Source organism: Lygodium microphyllum, chromosome 23, assembly GCF_053477565.2.
Source record: "Lygodium microphyllum isolate KBCC chromosome 23, Lygodium_microphyllum_v1.1.10, whole genome shotgun sequence".
Taxonomy (NCBI): Eukaryota; Viridiplantae; Streptophyta; class Polypodiopsida; order Schizaeales; family Lygodiaceae; genus Lygodium; species Lygodium microphyllum.
The window spans coordinates 118,990,737-119,009,447 of record NC_141157.1 but is presented as its reverse complement, the minus strand read 5'-3'; the positions used below and the strand labels follow the sequence as shown (position 1 = coordinate 119,009,447).

The 18,711-nt window shown below is 43.6% G+C and overlaps 1 protein-coding gene across 3 annotated transcripts in view; it reads right to left on the bottom strand.

Annotated features, from left to right (window-relative positions):
• The window catches only part of LOC148016669 (alanine aminotransferase 2-like), a 190,956-nt gene that overhangs the window by 124,782 nt on the left and 47,463 nt on the right, over positions 1 to 18,711 (bottom strand). For 2 of the 3 annotated variants that reach the window (XM_087664104.1, XM_087664103.1), the window contains exons 7-8: positions 8,188 to 8,292; positions 7,954 to 8,064 (exon numbers count right to left, since the gene is read on the bottom strand). In XM_087664104.1, the coding sequence (XP_087520230.1) occupies positions 7,954 to 8,064; positions 8,188 to 8,292 (216 nt within the window). The remainder of the gene's footprint in view (positions 1 to 7,953; positions 8,065 to 8,187; positions 8,293 to 18,711) is intronic. The other variant, XM_087664105.1, reaches the window with a different exon arrangement.

Genomic DNA, 18,711 nt, shown 5'->3' with positions numbered 1-18,711 from the left:
ACATGAGCACAAAGTGTTACCTAGTCTATGAGTCTGAGATCCATGATACCACTTCCATCATCAAATGGGTTCTTGCATTCTAGTTGCTAGCAGCTTGCCTGCCATGTGTTTTTAAATAGCTTGGAGCTTATCAAAAGTCCCATAAATTGCAAACTCTAAAAGGCCCACTTTGAGCTGTCTTTTGTGGAGAGCACTGCTTGACGCTTGACCTCCTTGTAGCTAAAGCAAGAAAAGAGGTTATGCTCTGAGCAGGGCTAGAGCAAGCTGATATACATACAAAGCCTTTCAAGGTGGTTTGGCGGGGGAAGAAGGAAAGAAGCCGTCATGGAAGGATACAAATCCGACACGGTGTGCCACCTCTGACTTGGATAGTTCTCCTCTCTAGAGGGAACACTCTACTAGGTGTGACCGACAGGCAGAGAGGGTTTTCCATTGTTGGGAATAAAGGCCTTGTGCCTTTAAATGTGCTCGGATGTGAACGCACCCTTAGCACTTGTACTTACACATATATATCTATCTAAAAACCTAAAGGTACACTCTCGTCATTGTACCTAAAAACGTGCTCACTCTCTACTCTGCTCCCTCTCGCACTCTCTCTGTCTCTCACTGCACGTAGGACAGTCTGTCTCGATCGTCGTGTTCAATCGGTCCCTACAAATTGGTATCAGAGCCAATGGCTCACTCAAGCTGTTGAGAGGTAGATCAACAGGTGTAACACTCTTGTGGACTGTTGAGAGGTGCAGGCAACATGCACAGTCTCATGTAACAGTCTTGTGGACTATTGAGGAGCAGGCGACACGTGGCGAGGAGACAAACAGACAGTCGAGCGGCATGACAGGTGACGGGCAACAGTCGCCAATCAGACAGAACGGGCAGTAGCAGGCGTGACAGGATGCAGCTGGTCGGGAGTCCAACGTGGACCACGGCGACTGCAGGCGTAACGCAACGGGCGACAGTTGCACGGCAACAGTAGGCGTAATGCAACGGGCGACCGGTCATCCCGTCACACGAACTGGGCAAGAGGTCAACGAACCCTCCATCACGTTCCTAATTCTTGAAGGGGTTTCGTGCGCGCAAGCACAAAGTCTCAGATCTGTGCAAAATTAACCCAGAAATTTGAGGCTTTTCCCGAATTTGGGGATCTCAACACAGAATTGGACAATCTAACTCAGAAATTGCAAAGTCAGTGCACATTTGCCCGGGAATTTTGGGGTTTTTCATATTTTAGTGAAATTCTTTCAATTTTATTAAAATTAAGGCACGCAAGACTTGGAAAATTTGGGGATTTGTCCAGATTTGGTGCGAGCAAGACGCAACAATGATATCTATCTCAAAATTGCAGGAATTTGTGACATTTTGTCCCCGATATTGGGGCTTTGAATGTACATGCGCAAATTGGGCTAAAATTAACCCAATTTCTCGACATTGAGGCACATAGGATCCTGTGCAATTTGGGGCTTTTGTAGTTTGGGCAAAATTTGTGCAGCATTTGGTCATTTTATGTACATGCAGGTTGAATTCTGCGCAATTTGAACATCAACACCTGGTAAAATTTGGGGGTTTTGCTGAAATTGCTTTATTTTAGCAAAACTGGACTGTCCTATCCATGACAGAGGAAATGCAGATGTGTGTTTGACACTTTTGAGCACAAAATTTTGGGGATTTTGACAATTCGTGTCAAATTTTATGCCCGTGGGTACATGTACAACAGAAATTGCAGCTGAAATTTTGGGATTTCTCATGTAATGTGATGCACATGCCCTTGGAACAGCTGTAATCAGTTGGATAATGCTGTAACACATGGTTTGGTGCTTCTGAAAATTTAATTACAGATCTGAAATCTGTACTTCTACATGGTCATTTATTGCTGATTGGTACTTGTTTGTACCTTGGTCACTTGGCTGACAGTTTGGGCCTGCATTGTTTTTTTTGTCACATTTGGGCTGAAAATCATGGCTGGCAGCGATGACAGCAATAATCTGATGCACATAAAGAAGCCTGAAGGCGTGGATAATTTTGTAGTGTGGCAAAAACAGTGCTACAATATCCTGTTACAAAAGAAGCAGGCAAAGCCGAACAAAACCAAAGGGGCAAAGCGTGTGGACATGGATCACACGATTGGGATGAGTTGAATGAGCTTGCACGCTCAACCATAGAGCTATCGATTTCTGATGCCTTGCTCTTCAACATTGAAGATTTGGATTCTGCATATGCTATATAGTCTAGACTGGAAGAACTATATGCAGAGAAGAGTGCTGCAAGCAAAGTGTATTGGCTGAAAAAGCTTATGGATTTGTGTATGAAAGAAGGTACAGTAATTTCTCCTCACTTGAGTGAGTTTAACTCCATTTTCACCCAGCTGGTTGCCTTGAAATTCATGATTGATGAGGAATTTAAGGCTACATTCTTGCTTTGCACTCTACCAGAGAGTTGGGATACATTCAGGACTACTATGAGTAATTCTAATGTGATCCTTTTGTATGCTGATGCAGAGAGTGCTCTACTTATGGAAGAGATGAATCAGCAGAACAATACATCTAGTAAGTCTTCCAGTGCTTTGCATACTAGGGGCAAATCACAGCAAAAGGGCAAATATCATGGCAAGGGACGCACTAAATCACGTGGCAAAGATGTTGAATGCCATAATTGTGGCAAGAAGGGTCACTTTAAACGTGACTGCTACAAATGGAAGAAAGAGAAAGGAAAAGGCAAGAAGACAGATGATAGCAAGGAAGAGAAGAAAGACAGTCAGCCTAAGAAGAGCACTGTAAAATTTGAAGAGGTGAATGTAGTCACTCATGACAGTGACAGTGGGAGTGACGTACTCTTTGTCTCTTCACACTTTCGTGCACATGCTTTACTTACAAATACAAATGATGACATACATACCTGGATTCTTGATTCAGGTGCTTCCTTTCATGTCACCCCTCATTTTCCGCCTATACAGCAGGCCGACATGGTGTTGTCCATCTTAGGGACAACTATGCATGTGAGATTGCAGGTATTGGCAGTGTGCCGTTACAAATTCAGCATGGCTCTGTCTTTACACTTTAGCATGCACAGCATGTACCTCAGCTCAAGAAGAGCTTGATTAGCACAGGGCAGCTAGATGATGATGGTTTTCATACCACCTTTGGTAATGGAAAATGGAAGATCTGTAAGGGATCCAGGGTTATTGGCAGAGGTTGCAAGAGTGATACTATGTATCCACTTCATGTATCTAGTGTGTGTGACTATGTTGTTGCTGTGACCGAGCACCCAAGCTTTTCTTTGTGGCATGGCCGGTTGGGACACATAACACAAACAAGAATGACAGTGCTTTCTCGTTTGGGTTACTTACCTTGTCTTCGTTATGCTGATTTTGAGCATTGTGATCATTGCATTTATGGCAAACATGTACAGATGTCACATAAAAAGTCTCTTTCTTTGAAATCTTCTCCTCTAGAGTTAGTACATTCAGATGTATGTCAAATGCCAGGATTATCTTTAGGGGGAAATAAATATTTTGTCACCTTTGTTGATGATGCTACACGGAAAGTATGGGTTTACGCTATTCGTAGCAAGGATGAAGTGCTTGATAAGTTAAAAAATTATTGGCATTGGCTGAAAATCAGATAGATAAGACACTTAAGCGTCTTCGCTTTGACAATGGTGGGGAATATGTATCCAAGGCCTTTCAAGCATTTTGTGAAAGCAAAGGGATAAAGAGGGAGCTCACTACCCCTCATAATCCGCCCCAAAATGGAGGTGCAAAGCGTATGAATTGGACCATACAAGATATGGTCCGTACGATGCTGTCTCATGCTGCAAAACCCCATGGTTTTTGGGCAGAGGCTGTTACGACAGCCGTTCACTCGATTAATCGGTCACCAAACAGGTCTTTGGGGAGGGGAGTTCCCCAAGAAGCGTGGTCAGGCAAGCCACCTTCATATGTTCATCTGAAAGTGTTTGGCTGCAAGGCCTTAGTGCACATTCGCAAAGTAAAACACAGCAAACTTGAGCCAAAGATGCATTTTCCTAGGATATGGTGACGAGGGTGAAATGGGATATAAATTGTGGGATCCCAAGAAAAGGAAAGTATACGCAGCAATGACGTTATCTTCCGAAAAGACCACATGCACAAACAACCCGAAAAAACTGGGGAGGTCTGTAGGGTTGTATTCCGGGAAGAAATACCTCTTGGACAGCAAAATGTGCCCGCTGTTCAGCAGCAAATACCTACTGTAAATGAACCAATAAAATGCAGGAAATGATGCTGGAAATGATCAGCCAGCTATTGCCCATGAAAATGAGCCATTACACGTGCAAGAACAGCCAGGACAGCAAGCTGTTAATGCTGATTTGCAGGCTGAAATGCCAGGACAGCATGCTGAAAATGGAAATTTGTAGGAACAGTTAGCAAACAATGACCATTGGGTTAGGAGATCGTCTAGGGCTACTAGACAACCTGACAAGTTTGTTCCTGGTGCAATTAATGTGGCTGATTATGTCATGTTGACAGACTGTGGTGAACCGTCTTGCTTCAAGGAAGCAATGGACTGACAGGACAGCACGAAATGGTATAAAGCCATGCTGTCAGACATGGAATCTCTTGAAAAAAATGGCACTTGGAACTTGGTGCAATTGCCTAAAGGGCAGAAAACCCTTCCATGCAAATGGGTTTACGGAGGTCACTTCTGGTTCCTCATCAAAGTACAGAGCAAGATTGGTTGCAAAAGGATACAAGCAGGAGCATGGAATTGACTTTGATGAGATTTTATCTCCTGTAGTCAAGATGACTACATTGAGAACCATTTTGGGCTTGGTTGCAGTTGAGGATATGGAGCTCATACAAATGGATGTAAAGACTGTGTTTTTACATGGTGATCTTCATGAAGACATATATATGCAGCAGCCAGAAGGGTTTGTTGAACAAGGGAAAGAAAAAATGGTATGTAAACTCAAAAGGAGTTTGTATGGGCTGAAGCAAGCACCAAGAGAACAGTATCATAAGTTTGATACATTCATGGAGTCCCAAGGCTTTCATAGAAGTCAAGTGGATCACTGCTTGTACACCAAGAAGGCAGCAGATGGTAGCCTGATTATCTTGGTTTTGTATGTTGATGACATGCTGATTGCTGGCAGGGATACTCATGCCTTGGGTTCATTGAAGCAAAGTCTTCATGGCAGCTTTGACCTGAAGGATCTTGGTGATGCAAATCACATTCTTAACATGCGAATACTCAGAGATAGATCGAAAGGCTTACTCTATCTATCTCAGCAGGAGTATATCTCCAAAGTTTTGCAACGTTTCAATATGGAGGGGGGGAAAACAATTGGGGTTCCATTGCCTTCATATGTGAAACTTAGTGCAGAGGACAGCTCTACATCTGATGATGAGAAGGCTGAAATGGCCAAGATACCATATGCTTCAGCTGTTGGCAGTTTGATGTATGCTATGGTTGCTACACATCCTGACATTGCCTTTGCAGTGGCAGTGGTTAGTAGATACATGGCAACCTCTGGCAAGAAGCATTGGGATGCAGTGAATTATGAGATACCTCAAAGGCACAAAGGAGTTGTGCATCTGCTTTCGAAAGCAGAAGGCATCTCTTGTTGGCTTTACGGATGCAGACTATGTTGGTCATGCGGACTGCAAGAAGTCCACTTCTGGATATGTGTTTACTTTCACACGAGGAGCAGTCTCTTGGATCTCCAGGCTACAAAAGTGTGTTGCATTGTCTACTATAGAGGCAGAGTATGTGGCTGCCACTGAGGCATGCAAGGAGACTTTATGGCTTTCATGTTTGGTGGGAGAGCTTGGCATCACACAGTTACCTGTTCCCCATTATTGTGATAGTCAGAGTGCTATCATGCTAGCACGGAATCCTGTCTTTCATGCAAAGTCAAAGCACATACAGGTGAAGTACTACTTCATTAGAGATGGACTTGAGAGCAAAAGCATTGAGCTTATCAAAGTGCATACACACGATAGCCCTGCACACCTTCTCACGAAGGGTCTTCCAACAGAGCGGTTTGCTCATTGCCAATAGATGATGGGAGTTGGATAGATATACGTATTTCAGCTTTGTACATACCTAGACTTAGTTGATTCTTTTTTTCTCCTCTTAAGGCACATTGCCTTTAGGTGGGATGTTGTTGGGAATAAAGCCCTCGTGCCTTTAAATGCGCACGGGTGTGAACACACCCTTAGCACTTGTACTTACACGTATATATCTATCTAAAAACCTAAAGGTACACTCTCGTCATTGTACCTAAAAACGTGCTCACTCTCTGCTCTGCTCGCTCTCGCACTCTCTCTGTCTCTCATTGCGCGTAGGACAGTCTGTCTCGATCGTCGTGGTCAATCAGTCCCCACATCCATTTTACGATGGAGGAGGATAGCTGACTTATGACAGAGGACTTGGGTCAGGAAGATTTTGGAAGCTACTCTCCGCAAAGGATCATAGTAGTAACATTGTGACAGCAGATGGCAGATTGACATGGATCTAGCTCCTTCCATGAAGGGATGGAAACATTGGATGTACAAGAGCAGGCCCCTATAAAAATTACAGTGAGATCTAGGAGAGTGGGTTTGACCCATTCACACCTTTTTTGATAGATTTTGAATAAGATTGGATGATAGTTCTAGACCTAGAAAGATCTCACTCTTCATGTGGCTTGTAGATCATAGGAGCTTGGCGGTTGTTGCTTGGGCTTGGTTATAGTAGGGTTTTTGTAGCATCCACCAGATGTGGATAGAGGAGACTCAAAGGCACTATCTATAAAACTGCCCCATGGCCCAGGAAGTGTGAAAAGAGCCCTCTTTGTGGTCTTCTATGGAGTAATTAAGACCAATAGCTACCTGGGGGGCACTAGCTTGAGTCATGAATAGAGACCTGGCATGTGGATACTAGGATTTTAAAGGGAGCCACTCCTTTATCCTCATTGGCCAACACTTGAGTAAGATACAGATGCCAGATTACTCACATGCACAGTGGACTGAGGGGCATTGGCATAGATGGGAATTGATTGCTAGCACTATCACTTGGCTCATTTGAAGTCCGAAGTGTAGTCACACCATTGATCTTCAAGATATCTTTATTGCAGAGACTCTCTGGGATCTAGACAAAGACTATTCATATGCTTCATGAGAGATGGGACAGACTGCAGCGAAACTTTGGGCAGATGAGGAGGAGAGCTGCTTTTATGTGGACATGGGACTGTTGACCTTCCACTTACAACCACATGTGATTTAGAATTACAGCCCACTACAGTGGTGTTCACCAATTGTATTTGCAATTGTTCTTCGTATTCCATTACAAAGCCTTTTTGCACTCGGTATTTTACATCACAGATTCATTTCAAGATGTAATCAATAGAATTTGTTTTTCATGTGGAAAAAATATATTCATATGGCATATCTACAATTTACATGGATTTCCTAAATGGAGGGATAGTGTTCTACCATGTTCCATGGTGGCTCTCTAGGCTCTTCTGACGTTGATGTTTATAAAGGCTCCTCCGCCATTGATGTTGATGCCTATAAAGGCACCTCCACCATTTTCATACCTTGTAATCTTCAACCAATCGTCACCTTGGCTACACTCTTTGTCATGGTGCCTTTCCAACCTTCTAACGGACTATCTGGAGGCTCAGTTTGGGCCAACTCTGTTCATCTGATTCATTGTACAGTTAGCCATTCATTTCTCTTTCTTATGTACAGTTAACTATTCATTTAGCACTACAATCACACTAAACTTGATTGTGCTTATGCGATTCTATAAGAGAAGGGTGTGTAAGGTTTTCATGGGTTGATTAAGACCCAAGGTGGTGTTCCTGTCTTATAACACTAGACTTAGCAATCAACCACCCTAGTTCAGAGTGAGCGCATAAAGGATACATGTTTATCACTGAAGCACTTACTACCTGGTATGAAAAGTTATTCTATATATGCTAAGGAGAACAAATTACCAAAGCCCCACCCTGAAGTGCAATTGCTGAAGAGTACAGAGGGCAATGTGGAACAGGACAAAGAATGCCATCATTCCTAGACGTGATAAGGAATTGCATAATCATATGAACCTGGAAAATTTAACGCATTCAGATTCAATAATTTCCTTGACTGGTAAAGGGTTCATGCATAGAACGCTAAATGCTTCAAACAACATGTTCCAATAAAGCACTCGTGCACAGAAGAAGATATACCCCAGGACTTGCTCCATCTGTGAGGAAGATGTCATCTGCATTTGCAGGAAATCCATCACGCTCTGAAATGCCCTCTGCAATGGTATTTCTTAGTGCTTTAAGACCCTGTTGAAACAGTGAAGTAGTTCAGATCTGATAAGCCATCACAAGCCATATGCCATCAAACTATTGGACCATCTTCTGCCATTAGAAAACTGATTGCCATGATGTCAACCTTTTTCACACTCATAAAAAGTGACAGTTTGAAACAAAATGCCAAATTAGTGAACTCTCATTCATGTCAACTAACCCAACATTATACAACAATCTTCCATCACTTCTTTCTATTGGTATCTGCTAACACATTTACAACTAGTTTTACAGTACTTGATGGCTGACTATACAGAGGAAGCTTATAAATCTGCAGAAATGGCATGCGTCTATTTTTTCATCTAAAACTAACATCACTATTCTATCAGATACACACAATATTTAACAGGAAACGGTTCCAAAACTAGAGAAGAAAAAACAGATCCCTAAACTTCTGAATAAGCAAAAGAATATCCTTGAGACTATGAAAATCTTATAGAATGAAGTACCGAAGAAATGATGCCTTTAACATTCCATAAAGCAAGTCTCATGATAAATCACAGAAAAGAAAACTACTGAATCACCACTTTCCCCTTGCCTTTAACATCAATAGCTTTAGCTGCCTAAAATCTCCTCATCTCACTTTGGATCACATCTACAAGATCTGCCCTCTGCAAACTAGCAATCGAAGCACGCAAAGGAAACTCATGTTGTTGAGAATGGAAAACATCCCAAGGAGGCACGAGCCTCCCATGCGCGTCAAAGCGCAAAGCCAAATCATAAGCCCTTTTATCATCTGCACCAACTGCAGGAACACATGAAGATTAAGGTTTCATATAAAACCCCTTACCTCTATATTGAAAAATCTAAGTGATAGGGTGTGGAGGTGGGTGGGCAGCAGTCGAACAAGAATCCTATCTAGCATTATATCTAACCACACTGACCCAAGAATCATCCTCAAGAGGCAAATTGCGACCAATCGAAAGCGATGCACGCTCAACACCAGCTTGGGAAACATCCTTCTTTCCATTATCATGTCCATGCTAGACAAGAGGCACAGGATCAACTTCTGGATGGCTGAACCATCTGTTGGGGATGATACTCTTGCATATCCATGTTAGGATCTAGAGAACGTTGCAATACCTCACTCAGGGCTGCTATCACATTCTGAAATGAAATGGCCCAATTGGCCACATCTAAAACAGTGTCCAACAAATGTGCCCCATTGTTTGCAACCCAAGAACCTCAAAATGAATTTTGGTTGGGAGAGGTTTCCCTATATCCCAAAGCATGCAGGCCCTGTTCCTATTGCAGAAGGCCAACCGAGGCTCCACCAACACCTCACGAAGGGTTCTCAAAACCAAAGGAAGAAGTCACCAAAGATGTGCAGGAAAATCTACCACCTCCACCCAAATTGGGCATGCCTGCCTATGTACCTCCTAAAACTCAGCCATAGACCTCCATGGCACCATATGTACTAGCTGACCATCCATGAACAAAGGCATATGTTGCATAATGTGAGCACACACTTCCGGGGAACAAAAAAGGACCTCAAAAAACCCCCTCGGTCCATCATAGATCTCTTCAACAAGAGAGGCCTACACTTGCCCTAAAGCATCATCTTAACACACCTCAACACTAACAAGCATGTACTGCAGCCAAGCACAAATCCTAGTAATCAAAGGATTCCTTCCTGTAAAGTAAAAGATGGCTGCCCTCTCATGGAAAGCAACAATCTGCTGTAAGACCAAGTCAATTCCCATGACAGCAACCACATGATCCCCTTCCAGTAAAGAGCACGCTTTACCCTCATTGGCATGAACATATGGCAATCGCAAGCATAAACTAAAGAGACCCATCAGTCTGTGAACATGAAGCATGAACATCTTGCTGAGGGAAATTTGGGGCACATAGAACCGGTTCATCAACAGACATTTACCCATCTCATCCCCATCCATCAGTTGCCCAAAATTCTCACCCAATGAGTCACCATCCGATTCCGCCAAATCTTTATCATCCCCATGCCCTATATGGTGGTCAAGAAAGACCACATCAATACCATTTGACACCTGCAAATTCTCCATAACAAAAATCTCTCTGTCTCTTTTTTTTCGTGAAAGATAATTGAATTAAGTAGAAAATATTTACATCAGACCATCAGGTCAGCAAAGAAAAAAATACAACTGAAATTCTACCACAACTCTAACACAGAAATGTCACTCAAAAAGGACAGTTGGAGTGGAGCAAACAATATCCAGCCAGGGAGCAGCAATGTCAGGAAGAACCACATCAGCTGAGACCATAGAGGAGATCTACCACCATAACACTAAACCACGAACACGGGCCACATGACCATGGATACCCAATACTGAATCAAAAATGAAGGCATTGCGAGTATGCCATATATGCCACAGGACTGTCCCTCTAAGGAGATGGAAAAGGCAAGCAAAATCTGAGTGCAAAGAAGATGAAGAAGTCATCTTTCCCATAATCCACGAGCGAATAGATAATCGGTGCTGAGTTGCCGCAGACCACACACAAGTGATCCCTCCATTAAGTGCAATATGAGCCATAGCTCCCTGAGTAATGGTATCCACCCGAGAAATCATGCGAGAACCGAATCCCATTGTAGACATTAATTGTCGCAAAAAAGACCAGCTAACATGATCAAATGCCTTCTCAATATCAAGCTGAACCATGACAACCTGCTGGCTTGAAGCTTTGGCATAATCAATTCCGAGTTGAACATTCAACATGTTGTGCATTATATTCCACCTTTAATGAAACCGTATTGATGTGGATGAACCAGGTGCAGAAATACCTTCCGCAATCTGTTGGCAATGATTTTGGACAAGATTTTATACAAACAGCCCATAACAGAGATAGGTCTCCATTGTCTCAAAGAGGTTGGAGAGGGAACCTTGGGCAAAAACCTAATGACAGCAATCTTCAAGTCTGAAGGCATCATACCAGTGTTCCACACTGCTAACACAGGCGAGTTAATGGATCCTTAAGCTGCTCCACATGCGCTGAAAACAGCTCATTAGGCAGCCCACCATCCCAGCCAGGACTCCTCCTTCGAGGCAAGTGGGACAGCACTTCTTCCACTTCATCTTTTGAAATATCAGCCTCCATTAAATCCAACCATTCAGGTTTGATCTGATTACTAACCAATCTGCAAATATATCGGCGAGCAGAGTGAACAGCATCAGAAAGAATCTCTTGTGGACGCAATAAGGATCTATAAAAGTAAACACTCATCCGAATGATGGAAGCAGGATCAGTCACCATAACAGCTTGCTCATCCATTAAACGCACTATATTTTCCCGAGCATATTTCTAGTGCAGACGAGCAAAAAATAGATGGGATTGACAATTATTGTTGTGTAAAGCTTCAGCTCTGGCCAGCAATTTGTATTTTGCATATTCCTCTTCTTGAAGAGATTGAACCCTACCTTTCAACCATTCGTTGCATGTGAGGAAGTCATCATTGTAATCACCTGACTGACATAGTGACAGTGAATGAACCAATAAATATTGGGCATGCTGCAATTCAGCTCGCAAAGAGGAAGCATACCGAATACCATATTGTCTGGAAAACGCTCGGGCATTTTCCTTAAAAATAGTCCATGCATCCATCCCTCCCGATAGGACCCTCAAGCTAAAAGAAGCGATCAATTGCTGAACACCATCTGAAAACTGATTTTTTTGCCTGGTTAAAACGAAGAGGCAAACGAGCAAGGAGAACCTTAAATGCATGAACAGGTCTATGGCTCATTTCCAAGACCAAAGGGTAATGATCTGACAAGACATGCTGTCTTTCCACCCACATGTCAATGACTGCAGGAAGAAAAGAATAACACTGGCAAATGTAGATCCTATCCAGTCTGGCCCAAGTATTTGGATGCTCAAAAGAACGATAAGTATAACCTGATTGTGATGGATACATCCAGGACCACATGTCACGTTTCAAAGACAGAGCTGCTAGAGCATCCCAAGACGGTCTCTCAGGAGCATCCATGATTGAATGCGGAGAAGTCCCCTCATCCCCAATTACACATGCATTAAAAACACCACTGACAAAGCCTTGTCGAGCCATGGCAAGGCAGTGCAAGTCATCCCAAAGCTGAGGATGTTCCCTTGTTGTAGAAGGAGCATACACACCCACCAGCCATAACACTTCTCCCTCACAGTATTTCTAGAATCTGAAATCGGCCACAAGGGTACTGAGAAACGCACGATGGTTGCAAGAAAGATTTAGCAGCCAACATAACTCCAGATTTATGTGGAGCTCGACCACTAAAAAAGACTACATAATCCTTGTAAACATAAGAAGATCCAGCCAAGGCATGTTGTTTATGCTCCACAGCACAGAAAATATCCCAATTTCTAACTAGCACAACTTTCCACAACCGATACTGCTTGCTGCCCAAAGAAATACCTTTCGCATTCCACAAAGCAATTCTCATGATAAATCACAAATGAGACAAACTATTGAACCACCGCTTTTTCTTTCCCTTTGGCATCAATGGCTTTAGCTGCATCGAATCTCTCCATTTTACTTCAAATTACATCGACAAGATTTGGCCTCTGTAAACCAACAATCGAAGCACGGGAAGCATATTGTTGTAACTCTGAACAGAGAACATCTCGAGGAGGCACAAGTCTCCCACGCACATCAAAACGCAAAGCAAGATTAGAAGACCTTTTATCCTCCATCGCCGGTGCACGCCAAGATTGAGGTTTCATATAAAACTCCCTGCCTCTGCGTTGAAAGGTCTGAGTAATAGGATGCGATAGTGGAGGGGCAAGAGTCGAACGAGAATCTTGTCTGTCCTTACGTCTAACCACAATGACCCAAGAGTCCTCCCGAGGGGACAAATTCCTCACGACCACAAGTGGCAAAGCACGCTCCACAACAACCTAGGGAACATCCTTCTTCCCATCATCATGGCCATGTTGGGGAACATGCTGAAGATCAACTTCTGGCTGCTGAAGTATCCGCCGAGGATAGTGGTCTTGCATATCCATGTCACGATCCATAGAGCACTGCAATACCTCATGATTTTTGTCCCATTTTGAAATGAAATGGCTGAATCGGCCACATCGCAAGCAGTGTCCAGCAAAAGTACCCCATTTCAACTCATAAACCAACGTTTGCAATCCTGGAACCTCAAAACGAATTTTGGTCTAGCAAGGTTACCTTGTATCCCAAAGCATACATGCCCTATTCCTATTGCGGGAAGCCAGCCGAGGTTCCACCAAGACCTAACCAAGGGTTCTCAAAACCAAAGGGGGGAGTCTCCAAAGATCTGAAGGAAAATCAACCACCTCCATCCAAATTGGCCATGCCTACCTCAGCACCTCCTAAAACTCGGCCATAGGCCTCCAAGGAACCATATGAACTAGTTGTCCATCCATAAACAACAAAATACATTGCATAATCCGAGCCCCCACTTCTAAGGAACAAAAAAGAACCTCAAAGAACCCCCTCGGTCCATCGTAAATCTCTTCAATAAGAGGGGTATGCATATGTCCTGAAGCATCATCATGGCACTGTTCCACACTAACTAGCATCCTGTTCCACACAGGCCTAGTCCATCTCTCGCCTTCTAACTCTCTCTAACGTTCAGTCAGACACTGCATGAATGAAGGATGGGAGGACATTCTGCAGCACTTCCAGTGAATTCAAAGACTGCCAGGACAGGTTGTTTTTAACAAGCAGGGCAAGCATGACCCTCTTCAGGACTGAAAGGAGGAAGGAAGACTACGCACGACCCTCCTCAGGCTCAGGCGCTCCTAATTTGTAACCTGTAACTGCCGCAGCCCCTAGACTTGGATCGACAAAACTTGCTATTGTCGCAGGTAAAATATCTTCGGTAGAATCTGAGAAGGGGAGACGACCACTTGAAGAGAAGCAAGAGAGGCCTCCCTCTCTCTCTCTTTTTTTTCGTAATGGATGTTATATTTATAAAGTACTAAACAACAAAAGAGTTACAAAAGTCATGGCAAAGACGCAGAGGAAATTGCCATATGCCATGGAAGTAAGTCCTCCTGAGGGAGTACGTCAGAGTGCCAAATGAGATCTATCTGCCAATGCAAGAGGCCTTTAAGCCTAGCAATATGTCCCTGAACATTAGAGGCTGAATCAAAAAGAAAAGCATTCGGAATGGTTCAATTGTGCCAACAGCCCCAGTATCTAAGAAAGTGAAACAAGATCTTCATATGCGACTGTGCCGGTGTGGGGTATTTGGGCCACACAAAAACCCAATCAAAAGGGCTTAGCGAGAAGCCAACCACTGCTCGCCAAACCGCTGACAACAGTGACCAGATTTTCTTAGCGAGAGGGCAAGAAATAAATCGATGACGGGCCGATTCCACACTGGTGGTGCAAAAGAAACAATTGCCGTTGGAGATTCGACGCTTGGAAAGGGATGAAGCAAGAGGAAAACCACCAATCATTACCCTCCAAAGAAAGACCTTGCATTTGAAAGGTGTCTTGTTCAACCAGCCCTCCATCACAGTTACCTTCCACCATGACTGGCAATCCCCATACAGTATTAGCTTTAGTAACCAGCCATTGATGATCTTTAATCAGAAGATGATACACCTTGTTAGCTGAGGCCTTTTCCAAGTTCAGCCGGCGTGCAAGGTCCCTATCCTGCCAGGGACGATCCGAAGCAAGGGCAGGAAAGGGTTGTCTGCTCTGGAGCACCATCAAAAGCTGTCCCCATAGATCACGGTATCCATGAGGGATCCTGAAAAGCCTCTTGGCTGTACCAAACGATATCAACACATTGCGACTAGCAAGGGTGGCATCTGCAAACTGAAGTCAAGCCCAAACGTACCATGCAGTTAAATTTTGGTCTAAGCTCATGTTTACCTTCCCAAGAAAGTAATCGCGAGGCTGCCAACAATTCCAGTTGAAAAGAGTTAGTAGCTAAGCGGTCCTCTGCTGGATGCCACTGGGCCTTCTGGAGAACCAATTTCCAAGAACATACCAAATGAGCAAGCAGGGATGATGAAGGACTAGAAAACCGAGAGTCTGCATTAAGAACATGCCACCAGGAGCTCCAAATTCGGGTATTACCATGCACAAGCCCGTGATCCTCAAGAAAGTAACGCGCTATAAAGACCCATGGGTGATGATCCAAGCACATGGCACGAAAAAGAGACCAACGGAGTGCCAGCATATGAGTTTCGGCATCCAAAATAGCCCCACCACCCATGCGTTTGGGGGTATATGCATGCGACCAAGAAATCCATGAAATGCCTACATACAAGGAGTCCTTCCATAACATGAAACGAATGTACTGAGTAAGAGCATTCAATGTAGTAGTAGTCCACGGCAGCAGTGGCAAGAAATATGTGAGCATTGGCAACATAATTGTCTGAGCCACTTTGAGGCGAACATGGAAGGGCCAAGCATGCGACTTCCAAAACAGAAACTTAGCTGCCAGTTTCTGTGAAATCCACTCTAGTAGTTGCTTCGGCTGAACATCAACACCCAACAAGTACCCAAGGTGCCTAACAATGGAACCACGGGGAACAACCATTCCCTGCCAGTCCAATGATTGTAAATCTGACTCCGTTCAACTGAGAATAGCTGATTTCAAAGCATTGATACGAAGATCAGAAGCATGACCAAAAACAGTCCAAACATCCAATGCTTTGCGAAGATTATCCTTGTCCGCACGCAAAATCATAAAGCCGTCATCAGCCAAGGATTGACTAAGGAAGTGCTGTCCAAAAGGAAGAGACAATCCCGCCAACTGAGTAGAAGCTGCCATATAAGATAACATCAAAAGAACCGGATGAGTCGCAAGAGCAAAAAAGAGAGGACTCAAAGGGCAACCCTGTCTCACAGAGCGTGCAAGGAAAAATGGCTCGGTAACACCACCATTCAGCATAACTCGCGAAGAAGCCTCAACACTAATGGTGTAGATCAAACGAGACATCCAAGTACCAAAGCCCATAGTAGACATAAGTTCTGCAATGAAAGACCAGTCTAAATAATCAAAAGCCTTTTCCAGGTCCAATTGAATCAATACCACCTCCTAATTAGAGTGCCTTGCATAGTCAATAGCCATTTGCACATTTAAGACATTATGCAGAATGTTTCAGCACTTAATGAAACCATATTGAAGAGGATGCACAATGACAGGAAAATGCTTATGGAGTCGATTCGCCATTACTTTGGAAAAGATTTTATACATAGAACCGACATGAACCCTGTTTCCCAAACCTACTGAAACATAGCCGTCAATGGTTTCACCAGTTGGGTAGCAAAAACCTCAAAGAATTCATTGGTGAGACCATCCCAACCAGGACTTTTATCCTTGGGCAAGTGTAACAAAACATCCATAACCTCCGCCTCACGAATATCTGTCTCCAAAGTAGTTTGCATGTCATGTGGAACCTGGTTGCGGACCAAATCATAGAAAACTGAGCGGGCATGAGTAATTTGATCAGAAGGTAAAGGAGTAGAACCAAGAAGATCTAGAAAATAATTCCTGCACATATTCACAATAGTCTGAGGATCAATGACCATTTGACCTTCTGCATCTTGGAGTCTAGTCATATTCTCTCGAGCAGGAGATGCATGGAGAGCTCGAAAGAACTTATGAGTCTGACAAGCACTGTCTTGCAAATTCTCAGTCAAATTTTGCAATTTGGCCTGCTGATAAGATTTCAACTGAAACTCTTTAATAAGATCAGCCAAACGCATAGCCAATGGCAGCAGAAATACATCGTCTGGAGTCTCCACCCGTAGAGAACGAACCAAAGCCAATAATTCCTCCGCTGCTTGTCGACGCCGCTGACAAAGAGAGGCATGATGGATCCCATACTGCCGAACAACCCGCTGTACATTAGAGAGCAATTGTTCAAAAGAAGCATTGCCCTCAGAGAAGAAGTCCAATAAAAATCTATCAATCAATTGTTGCATATAACCCTGAAAGATTGAATGCTTCAAATAAGACGAGTTAAAATGCAAAGGGAGTCTATCCAGAAATCGCTTAAAAGGTGCAATGGGTTGAACAAGTATCTCAAGCTGTAGAGGAAAATGGTCCGACAAGGCATATTGCTGCAACACTTTCATTTCCAGCATCTCAAGAAGAATAGCATCATCCTGCATGATGTACATGCGGTCCAACCACGACTACATAGTTGTATACTGCGCCGAATGAAAAGTAAACCCTGTAGAAGAAGGGTGTAGCCATGACCAGAGATCTTGCTTAAGTACGGCAAGAGCAAATGCATTCCACACACGGCTTTCCGGAGCGTCCATCACTGAATGCTCTGATGTGGACTGTGAAGGATCAACACACATATTAAAATCCCCCATCAAAAAACCCCGTCTGCCAAGTGACAAGGAGGTCTGCAAAGTATTCCAAAGATCCCGGCGGGATAAAGGGTCATTTGGAGCATAGAGCCCAACTAACCATAAGATCTCTCCTTCAAATAAAACTTCAATCACCACAAAACGACCATGTACATCATTTTTAATAAGAACAGGCTGATATTTCTCATGTACAATCATAAGCACACCAGAATAATGCATGGCATATGTCCCTGCATAAAACAAGCGAAACCCATGGCAATCCACAACTTTTCCTGCTTCACCGTGACTCTTGTGCTCAACAACACACAAGACATCCCACTGATTCTCATGCAATAAACTCCACATGGCATGTTGTTATTGCGAGAACAAATGCCTCGCACATTCCAGTGGCTATCTTCATGTGTATTCAAAAAAAGAAAATCAGGAACGAGGCAAGGCTTCCCTTGATTTAACCTTTTCTGCTAGAATGTCAAGAACTCCCTCATCCAAAAAATCAGCTAACACGGCAAAAGAGTTCTAACGGCCAGATTTAGAGGTAGATGGTGTATCCACTGTCTTGGGGATGGAACGGGGATAACGATGATCCCATGGAGTAATCATGTTACCTCTAGCATCAAAAGCCAACTTAGCAGGTGGGCCCTTCGGACCATCCATATATACTTTCCTAGTAGGTTGATTGCAAGGAGCAGAAGAAACCCTAGCATGAGTAGTGTGCTCTGAAGACAACATGTCTTTCCTGCGCATATAAGCACACAAGGAATCTTGTGAAGCATTAGGCACAGTATCCGCCATGCCAGCATCAAATCTTTTACCTTTTTTTGCACGTACATCTACCCAGTCATTGTCACCGGAATCCAAATCCGAAACATGTTGTTTGCCTTTATCCAGAACTTTAGGTGGCTGGGTCGCATCCTGCGACGGAGCGTCAAGCACCATATCTTCAATGGGAGGCAAAACATGCTCAGCATCTGAAGCTGGTTACTTCGCTGGACATTCGGCCATAAAATGCCCCAATTTTCCACACGAAAAACAATCCCCTGCAAAGTTACCCCATTTTAAACGAAAGTGCAAAGGATGCATGCCAGAGCAATTAAGACGTAACCAAGCAGGCC